The sequence below is a fragment of the Myotis brandtii genome, unplaced genomic scaffold, assembly GCF_000412655.1.
Source record: "Myotis brandtii unplaced genomic scaffold, ASM41265v1 scaffold105, whole genome shotgun sequence".
In the NCBI taxonomy this organism is placed as follows: domain Eukaryota; kingdom Metazoa; phylum Chordata; class Mammalia; order Chiroptera; family Vespertilionidae; genus Myotis; species Myotis brandtii.
In genome coordinates this window covers 920824-930894 of record NW_005353538.1, presented here as the reverse complement: position 1 = coordinate 930894, position 10071 = coordinate 920824, and the positions used below count along the sequence as shown (strand labels likewise).

At 54.4% G+C, this 10071-nt stretch overlaps 3 protein-coding genes across 5 annotated transcripts in view; 1 reads left to right on the top strand and 2 right to left on the bottom strand.

Moving 5' to 3' along the window:
• Window positions 1-6: 6 nt before the first annotated feature.
• Window positions 7-3302, top strand: TRAPPC4 (trafficking protein particle complex 4; the record flags this gene model as incomplete). The annotated part of the gene is made up of 4 exons (XM_005856770.2): window positions 7-296; window positions 1787-1890; window positions 2556-2682; window positions 2941-3302. Coding segments are annotated over 4 exons (600 nt in total), but the record flags the coding sequence as incomplete, so codon positions are not given.
• Window positions 3303-3535: 233 nt separating this feature from the next.
• SLC37A4 (solute carrier family 37 (glucose-6-phosphate transporter), member 4) lies at window positions 3536-10065 on the bottom strand. 3 transcript variants are annotated; one of them, XM_014538942.1, is made up of 10 exons: window positions 9839-10065; window positions 9126-9468; window positions 8103-8335; window positions 7554-7797; window positions 6925-7083; window positions 6628-6713; window positions 5426-5539; window positions 5178-5243; window positions 4768-4906; window positions 3536-4654 (listed from the first exon to the last, which is right to left on the bottom strand). In XM_014538942.1, exons 2-10 carry the CDS (start codon window positions 9271-9273, stop codon window positions 4488-4490), a joined length of 1356 nt encoding a protein of 451 aa, XP_014394428.1. In that variant the 5' UTR covers window positions 9274-9468; window positions 9839-10065; the 3' UTR covers window positions 3536-4487. The 3 variants fall into 3 exon arrangements, with proteins under 3 accessions (XP_014394428.1, XP_014394435.1, XP_005856834.1); XM_014538949.1 differs by having other exon boundaries at window positions 9918-10065; XM_005856772.2 differs by lacking the exon at window positions 5178-5243 and having other exon boundaries at window positions 9126-10065.
• The window catches only part of LOC102244961 (ubiquitin carboxyl-terminal hydrolase isozyme L3), a 4797-nt gene continuing 4116 nt past the window's right edge, over window positions 9391-10071 (bottom strand). The window contains exon 2 of the mRNA XM_014539922.1: window positions 9391-9468. Within this exon, the coding sequence (XP_014395408.1) occupies window positions 9391-9468 (78 nt within the window). The remainder of the gene's footprint in view (window positions 9469-10071) is intronic.

Here is a 10071-nt window from a genome sequence, read left to right as displayed (position 1 = left end):
TGGCCTGGGGCTGGGCTCGGGAGGGGTCCCGCGGCGGTGGCCTGGGGTTGGGGTCGCGTCCCTGTTCCCTTGGCGGAACCCACGGGATGGGGCTTCGTTGACCCTCGCCGCTCCTCTGCAGTGGGCCACGCAGTGCTGGCCATCAATGGCAAGGACGTGAACGGCAAGTACACGGCCGATGGCAAAGAGGTGCTGGAGTACCTCGGCAACCCTGCCAACTACCCCGTGTCCGTGCGATTCGGCCGGCCCCGCCTCACCTCCAATGAGAAGCTCATGTTGGCCTCCATGTTCCATTCGTAAGTCCTCCTACCCTGCCCTGGGCTCTTAGGCTGGCGGGTTGGTGTTGCTCCGTGGGCAGGCGGTCTCCTGAGCGGCAGTGCTTACCTTTCTCTACTTTTAAGTCGTTGATTCTTGTGTTAGGAAAAGAGCAACTGATTCAGTTCGGCCAGGTTTTAGGTGGTACTGGCATTGGTGTGCTGTCGCTTAAGTCAGCTTCTCTGAACCTCAATTTCGCCATGTTCATAGTAAGGCAGTTGATCTAAAAGATTTTTAGGATCTTTTTCTGTTCTCAACCACAGTATGAGCTGTGGTGGGTATGCTAGCCTCGGGGTAAGTAACATTCCCATTGTTAAGTTTAATTGATTTCAGAGAGGAAGGGAGAGGGAGAGAGAGATACTAGTAGAAACATCAATGATGAGAGAGAATCATTGATGGGCTGTCTCCTGCACGCCTCCTACTGGGGATGGAACCCACAACCCCGGCATGTGCTCTGACCTGGAATGGAACCCTGACCTCCTGGTTCATAGGTCCACGCTCAACCATTGAGTCACATGGTGGGCCCCAGTGTTAACTCTACCCAAAGTTCTTAATGTAAAATGTTGTATAGCAAAGTATGGATATACAATAAGTCCTCACTTAACCTCCTCAGTGGGTTCTGCAGCAGTAAGCAAAAGGAGGTACAGTTGACCTTGAACCACAGGGGTTTAGGGGTGTGAGCCCGACACAAATAACTTTTGACTTCCAAAACAACTACTGTCATCCCTTGGTGTCGGCAGGGGATTGGTTCAGGACCCCTGCAGACACCAAAATCTGTGAATTCTCTAGTCCCTTGTATAAAATCGGGTAGAACAGGCCCTGGCTGGGTAGCTCAGTTGGTTAGAGCATCGCCCAGATGCCAAGATTGAAGGTTCGATCCCCATCAGGGCACATACAAAAATCAACCAGTGATTGCATAAATAACTGGAACAAATCAATGTTTTTTTCTCCATCCCTCCCTCTCTCTAAAAATAAATCAATAAATAAAACAGCATACAACAATGCAGACAGTTGGCCCTCTACATCCAGGAATCCCCTACTATGGATTGAAAATACTATTTTTGATCCAGAGGTGGTTGAATCCTTGTATTTGAAACCCTGGGATAGGAAGGCCGACTATATATTTTTTGGGAAAAATGGTGTATAAGTGGACCTGCACAGTTCAAACCCATGTTGTTTAAGTGTCAATTGTATCATGAAACCTGTTTTGCCACAGGTCAATTGATATGAACAAAAGTTCCTACAGCATCTCATCAGTTAAAATAAACGATGTTATTTGAGGACTTGCTGTAAAATCCTTGCAGAATTCGAGTGAACTTTAAAGAAATTTTGTTCCCGCGGCCCGTTCTGCCTACCTTCAGCTGTAATGTGAACTCCTCAGCAGAGAGGATCACTTCAGTGGGAGGTTTGGGGAAGCACTCCTCCCTGACAGCAGTGGGTGCATCCCCAGCTTTGCCTCCTTTGCAAATAGGCTGTTCGCAATCGGCTCCCAGCTGTCTCCTGAACAGGGCAGCTCAGGCATTGAGATGCTGGAGACAGACACATTCAAGCTGCACTGCTTCCAGACCCTGACAGGTATGCGTCTCCAGATAGGCCAAGGGGATGCAGTGGGATGGGTTGGGGAAGGGATTGACCAAAGCTTTGGGAAGCAGTGGGATGGGGGTGGCTTTTCCTGGGGCAGTGGCATGGACACATCTGTTTGTTTGTTTTGTGAATCCAAAGCTAGTTAATATTTAATCTGACGCTGATTTTGTCCACACCACCCAGTATGCTCAGCCCTGGTTATCTTGTGCACACGTAAAACTCACCTTAATGTTATCTCATGGTGCACACATTTTGGAAGGTGTAAGTGTTGTTTCAAAATGAAATTTGAATGCCAAGTGGTGACCTTTGGATCATGAGTTCCATTGCTTCACTCCCTTTTAATGCAGATAATTGAAAATTGCCTGAGTTTGTCCCCTGCCTGGCACTTTCTGCTGAGGGACCCCCAATTCCAGAAGTAAGTGATAGAGCTAAAACTCAAAGCCTCATCTCAGTCAGCTGAGTGATGTGATAAAGTCACTTCAACTCTTGGTCTCACTTATGGATTTAAAATCTTGCCTTTCTGCTCTGTGGAGCAATTAGGGATAAAACGAAAATGGGCTGATGAAAGTGCTTTGCAAAACTGAAGTGCTATACAAACACAGGATGACGTTTGTGCCTTCTCTACCCTTTGGTAACCATTCCTGGCCCCTCTCCAGGAATCAAGTTTGTGGTGCTGGCAGACCCTAGGCAAGCTGGAATAGACTCTCTACTCCGAAAGATTTATGAGATTTACTCAGACTTTGCCCTCAAGAATCCATTCTACTCCCTGGAAATGCCCATCAGGTAGGTAGTCCCACTCCCCAGATCAAGTTCTTGCCCCAACCTGTGTGCTCTTCTCCAAAGTCACTTTGAAGTATAATAGGGCTTTTTAAAAATAAAACGAGTGAGTAGCCTTTTACTTATTTAAGAAACCAATGACTTTTCCTTGGAAAGTATGTCCTTCAAGCAGGCACTTCACTGGCTCTGCCTCTGCACCCAAAGTGGGGGGAGAGCCTTAGCCTCGCACTTTGTCCTTACATGTGCCTCCTGGGCCTGGTGTAGGTGTGAGCTGTTTGAACAGAACCTGAAGTTAGCCCTGGAGGTGGCAGAGAAGGCTGGAACTTTTGGACCTGGGTCATAGGCTGAACCTGCAACAATCCCCCAGCCCGCCGCTGCCTTCCTAAATTCTGAGATCCTGTAGCAGGGGTCTTACTGCGTCCTCTCCAGTGGGAGTCCCAGGCACCTTGTTAGTACACCTGAAAGGGAGCGGGGGAGGGGGGCTGAGTTCGATGAGGGTACTAATCCCTGAGCCTTCCTACTATTCTCTTTCCCGTATCTGTCATGGTCCTACTTTCCACTACAGATTTTACTTATGGAGGAGGTAGGCCATAAGTGCTGTAATAAACATTCCTTTGATCTCAGTGTTTGCGATCCTAATTGATGGTTTTGGGGGAAAGGCCCAGGAGGGGAGACAGACATGATAAGGGAATTCTGGGGAGATATTCTAATAAAAAACAAATGTGTTCATTAAATGAATGAACATGGGGCCTTGGATCTAGTTTCATAATTGCTCCTGACTTCCTAGGGTGATGATAGTGGTGATGATGATGATGGAACATTTTCAAGTGTTTACAGCCAGGCTTTACTGCATTGCTGCTTTATCTCATTTAATCCTCACTCAGGCCACAGGGGCTCGGCTCTGTTACAGACCAGCGGTTCAGCAGGTGCTCTGTGCGGGAGTCTCAGAGCCAGTTACCGACAGCTGAGGCTTTCTGACTGCACTCAGCCACTGCCTCCCTCCACTCACTTCTCTAATCTGCGTGAAACCCAGTAGCTCCACCTCTGAAGTGGTCGCAGAATTAAATATACAAAGTTAAACTGAGGCGAAGGAGACATAAACTCACAGGAGTCCGTGTCCGCTTCCCCATTCCAGGGAATTAGGTCTCACTTTTAGGGTGGAAAGAGCAGGCCCCAGAAGGGTATTTCCAGAGAAAGCTGCCTGGTTTACATACTCCTTTTGAAAGGAGGACGGACTCACTGTCAGTGTTTAGTATCAAATCTAGCTTTAATCTTTTGGACCTGGGTCATTGGCTAAACCTATAACAACTCTTCCTACCCTCCCACCCATACGGGGGCGGCGGGGGGGGGGGTCCCAGAATAATGGTGAGAGTGAGGGTCTCTCTTCCCCTGGACCCTGAGGAGCTGGCAGTAGCAGTTACCCCGCTGAGAGGCCTTAGGGTAGAAGGCAGGGCCATGGTGGCCTGCAGGTACAGGAGAGCCTCACCCCTGGTGGGGACGGACGGGATGGGATGGGGGCAAGGCAGGGCCCAGGAGAGAAGAGTGTAGGAGACTCCCTGGCTGTAGGCATTTCCTGTTTGAAGGCAGAAAATAGAAGCTAATGGAGTCCTAGAACAAAGGTTATCTTTTAAATAGAGCATAGGACAGGGAGCTGGAATCTCATTAGCCATTGATCATTTCCAGTGCCACCTGGGCCAGGGGAAAGGAGCAGAAGGAAGTCAGAGGTGCAGTGCCGGCCAGAGCAGGCCCCTCCCCTCCCAGCCTGTGGGGCGAAGAGCCAGGTGCGAGAGGGTGCTCTGGAACCTGCCCTCTCACTCGGCCTTCTTGGGCACTCGGCCCATCTTGGTGCGGATGTTTCGCAGGACGAAGAAGGCAGCTGTGCTGGCTGTGCAGATCACTTCCGCCACCCAGAAGGCTGTGCTCCAGCTGTAGTGCTTGGCAATGGTGCTGAAGGGCAACCCGGCCAGAAAGCCACCCACTGCCAGGGAGGAGGAGGGAAGAGCAGTCATTTGTGAAACGAGTCAGTGGGGCGCCCCCAGCCTCTAACTGGCCCATGTGGGGGTGAGGTAGAAACTAGAGGGTATCGCTTACCATTGGCCATGAGTCCCACAATGGCATGGGAGGTGCCACACAAGTTGGGAGGAGCACTCTCATTGGCAATGACTCCAAACAAGGCAATGGGACCATAAGAGGAGAAACCAAACAGAGCTCCCAACACCAGGATCCAGAGCTGTGAGGGAGTGCAGGGCAGCATTGAGAGGCTGGGCACGCCCACCTTCCTCACCAGAGAGGAGGCGGGGACCCCTCACCCCACTCCCAACACAACTGACAGTGCAGAGCCAGAGGAGTGGCTGCCACGCTGAGTGGCCCTGGGGCCGGGTGGGTGGGTGAAGGAGGTACAGGAGCCATGCCTCTGAATGAGACGCTGGCTCCTGCGAGCTGGACTGGCTGGGCAAGGCAGAGTGGGTAGGACAAAGGTGAGAAACAGAAAGATAAGGCACCTCGTGCTCCTTAAAGCCTGTGAGCTCAGCGAGAGGGTGAAGAGCCAGAGTCCAGAAAGGGACATCCTGAGGAGCAGAGGGAGGAGGAGAAAACCAGAGCAGAGTCAGGAGGGAGGGCACCAAAGTGCAGAGGAGAGGAGCTGAGGCACAAACAGAACCAGAAAGGGAAACGGAGCCAGAGGAGAGCGAGTCCGTGGCCCTTGCTTCCTCCTCATTCCGTGCCTGCCCTGGCCCAGCCCCTTACTTACCTTGGGGGAGTCACTGGTCACGGTTACCCGGAAGAGGTACATGGACACTGTCATGCCCGCCATCATCAACAGCAGCAGGCCATGGCGAGGGTTCCCATGGGTGGACGGCCCTGCCTGTGGAGACAGTCCCAGCAACGTCAGGCCCCAGACCCTGGACTCTGACACAGGCCTCTGCTGACAGGTCTTTAGCAATCCCTTCACTGGGACCTCTGCCGTTCTGAGGCCAAACTCCACAAGTCCCTTCCTCCACTCAGGCCAGCTCGGGACATGTGCTGGCAAATGGCACCACCCTCCCCAGCCCATTGTTGGGGCTGTGAGAAGCTCACTGCTAGGCTGAGAGAAATTCTGACTCACTTTGACATAAGTTAAAACCCTTTCCATCTGGCTGGTGTGGCTCAGTGGTTGAGCATAGACCTATGAACCAGGAGGTCACGGTTCAGTTCCTAGTCAGGGCACATGCCTGAGTTGTGGGCTTGATCCCCAGTAGGGGGAGTGCAGGAGGCAGCCAGTCAGTGATTCTCATCATTGATGTTTCTAGTTCTCCCTCTCCAATCCTCTCTGAAATAAAAAAATACATATTTTTTTATTTTAAAATATATTTTATTGATTTTTTTTTTTTTACAGAGAAGAAGGGAGAGGGAAAGGAGAAGGATAGAGAGTTAGAAACATCGATGAGAGAGAAACATCGATCAGCTGCCTCCTGCACACTCCCCACTGGGGATGTGCCTGCAACCAAGGTACATGCCCTTGACCGGAATCGAACCTGGGACCTTTCAGTCCACAGGCCGACGCTCTATCCACTGAGCCAAACCGGTCAGGGCAAATATATATATTTTTAAAAACCCTTTCCCCATGGACCTGATTTCCACATCGGCCTAAACCAGCACATGCCAACCTGCCTGTGCCCAGGGCTCCCACCTCTGGTGCCTGTCCCATTCTGGCTGGGAAGATTATATATATTGATTTCAGAGAGGAAGGGAGAGACAGAAACATCAATGATGAGAGAGAGTCAGTGATTGGCTGCGTCCGGCACGCCCCCTACTGGGGATCGAGCCTGCAACCTGGGCATGTGCCCTTGACCGGAATTGAACCCAGGGCCCTTGAGTCCACAGGCCACTGCTCTATCCACTGAGCCAAACCAGCTAAGGCTCTGGCTGGGAAGATTTAGAGGGATCCTCCTCCTGTCCCTTCTGCCCACTCACCTTCGCCATGGCCCGGTCCGACAGGTAGCCAGCGGCAATGCTGCCTACAAGGCCCCCGACCTCCAGGGCACTCATGTAGGAGCTACCTGCAGCGGGGTTGTGGGGAGAGGGAAAGGGTGGGTGTTGCACATTGGGGTTGTCCCAGAGGGTCCCCAAGGGTGACTGGTCACAGCTGCCTGCATAGTGCCCAGCCTCAGGGAAAGAAGAAAAGGAGGTGAAGGGCAGCCAGGCCTGCATTGCCCACCCCCTGCATTGGTTTCTGCTCTATGCCCACCACTGTCCCAACACTCCTCTTACCCACAAGGGCTGACTGTCCTTTCTCCTGGATAAGGAAGAACTGGCCCCAGTCAGTGCAGCAAGTCTTGACTCCAAACACCACCAGGTAGCCAGTGGAGAGCACCCACAGGTAGGGGGACAGCAGCAGCTCCTGTAAGGTACTCTCCTCCTTCATGGAGCCTGGGGGAGGAGGCCAGGCCTCAGGCTCTGCTTCTGCTGCCCTCCCCCAGGGAGCGCCCACCACTCATTAACCAGCCACAGGACAGAGTCCAGCCAGAGCCCAGGACCAGCAGAGGCCCCCTCACCCCTGCTCTGCCCTCCCCTCACTGCAAGCCTCAGCCAGTGAACGACACAGGACCAGGGCGGATGGAGGAAAGCACCCCAGCCACTTCAGCTTAGGCTGCTGCCCAGGACAGAGAAGCCTGGCTCTGTTGTGAGGAAGGGTCAGGATATAATATGAATCCTAGCATTCATGGGCTCTGCCATTTGTCTGATAATTGTGTTTAGAATGGAGTTTTATCTACTCCCTACCTCTCCATCACCATTCCAACCCCTACAACCATTAGCTAGCACAGGCCAGGCGTACAGCCAGTCCTCAATGAAAGTCTGCCAAATTAGGACAAAAGGGGTTGGCCTAGGTGGGTGCTCACCCTTTTTGCCCTTGGAGGGGGTGGGGTCCAGGTTGCGGAGTCCAACATCGGCAGGTTCATTGTGGATGAGCAGGAGACAGAGGAAGGAGACAACCACACACAGCGCCCCCGACAGGGCCAGCGTGCTGCGCCAGCTGTAGCTCTGGGCCAGAATGGTTGCCAGGATGGGGCCCAGCCCTCCAGCCAGGTTCATGCTGGTTGACAGGATGGCCCACCAAGTGCCAAACTGAGATGGCTCAAACCACTGTGGGGCAGAGGGGGACAGAGTAGGTGCCCAGCCTACAGTCCACACAGAAGGAGGGGATCAAGTGGGACAGACCCAGAAGCTCACGTTACAGGAATGAGGGAGAGGGTGCTTCTACTTGGCAGGGCCATTTCCCTCCTCTGCCACCTGATCTCACCATGTCAGGCTCCTAAAATACCTTGACAAGCGATAGGAGCCAGACTGACACTCCTGAGAAACGCCGCGGGTGGAGGTGGAGGCGCCGGTCCCCAGGCTCCTCGGATCCTCAGGGCCAACAGACAGGCTCCTTGGAAGGAGACACTCACCTTCCTGAGGACCTTCCCACACGGGGGCCAGCCCAGGCCCTGCGCCAGGCCATTGAGGAACCAGAGGGCAGCGAAGGCAGACACTGTGGAGCTCCATGAAAAGGCTACGTTGACCAGGCCGACCAGGAGCAGCCCAGACGAGAAGAGCCAGCGAGCGCTCATCTGGTCAGACAGCACTCCACTCACAAACTTGCTGATGGCGTAGGCTGCCGACTGGCTGCTGGTGATGAGCCCTGCAGGGGAGGGGCAGGGAACAGGGCCCCTGGGGCGTCAGGGGCAGGGCAGAGGCACAGGAGAGGTGGGAGAAGCTGGGGTCAGGTGGGCAGAGGTGCTGGGCAGGGTGAGACAGCTTCATTCCAGGAGCACGAGGAGGACCTGTGCTGGGGACCCGCCACTCCCCCTGCCTCCTGTCAGCGCTACCCCGGCTGACCCATGACCTTTCAGCCTCTTGGAGAGTTCCAGCGACAGCTGTCTGGAAGCAAGAAGGGGCAGGACAGGCGCACCCTCCCTGGGATTCACATCTGCTTGATTCCCCCTCACCCTGGGTGCCAACCCCCGGCCTCCGGCCACTCTGCTGCCCCACCTTTGAACATGGGGCGAAGGCTTTAGAATGGAGCCAGGGACCATCTTCCTCCCGAAAGGTAACCTGCTGGGCCACACGAGGCCATGGTGCCGACTCCCAGTTCCCTGCTCACAGCGCCGTGGCCAGATGGGCAACCAGACGCAAAATCCCCTGAACACATTCAGCATGAACAGTGCCTCTGGGGTACACGTGGGTCACAGGCACACAGACACCTCAGGTTAGCAGCCTGCCTCAGACATGCATGGATCATACTCAGTCCTTCACCCACACCCATGTACGTGGCTCTCCGCCTCCGTCCGGCACATGGAGACTGTGCCCTCACCTCTGCTGTGCCGGTGCTCCACACACATCACAGGGCTGTACACACCACACTGCCACACACACTCATCTGGTCCTGCGGGCCCTATGGCCCTGGCCCACCACCTGCTCTGAGGGCTCACCCAGGTCATCCTTGTCCAGAGGGACCTCCTCCACCAGCGAGGGCATGACGAAGGAGAAGGTCTTGCGGTTGAAGTAGTACAGGCTGTAGCCTCCGAACATGGCCGAGAAGATCACAGTGCGATAGTAGCCATAGCCCTGGGCTGCCATGGTGGAAGCCAGCGAGCCCTGCTGGCCAGGACAGGGCGCCTCTGACCACGGCTCCTGCCTGCAGCTCCCTCTGGGCCCAGATCTGCTGAGCTGGGCTTTTTCTGCTCCCTCCTCCACCTAGACTCCCAGGCTCTCTTTATAGCCACCTTCTGGACAATCATTAAGCCTGGGGCAGCTCCTAGAGAACCCAGTGTCCTGAGGGAGACAAGAAAACAGATTGACGGCCAAGCTGTGGGGGCCGGAGGCAGTGCCCGTGAGCCAGGCCAGCACCCTGTGTCCCCAGGATGTCTGTCTCCTGTTCCCTGCGCTTCCTTGTTCCTCTGCCTGTGCAATCAGCGGTGATTAAAGGCTCGCCCTAATTACTTTTGTCTGCAAGTGCCCAGGGAGGCAGTGAGAGGAAGCGAGCAAGCAGAGCAGCCCTCTCCTGCCTGCTCCCATTCATTCCGCAAAGGGTTACTTAGGGTCTACTGGGTGCTAGGCCCTGCCCTGGGCGCTGGGTGAATTTCTACACACTCCATCGGACACGCACCCCAACACCACCACTTCCAAGGCTTACAGAACTGACCTCAAGCCCGGTCACACCCATGGGGCAGAACTTTGATAGTTGCAGAGTTGTAAGGAGGACTTCCTAGTGCAGGACTCACAGTGTCGCCCCGAAGGCCTCACTAGGGGCTGGAGTGGTAGGATCACTCAGCGGCCTCCGGTCCCCTTGACCCTGTGACGCCGGTAGGTACGGGTGCGGTTCCCGTCGGGCTGGCTGGGGGCTGCAGCGGGGTGCGCACCCCCGGACTTCCAGCG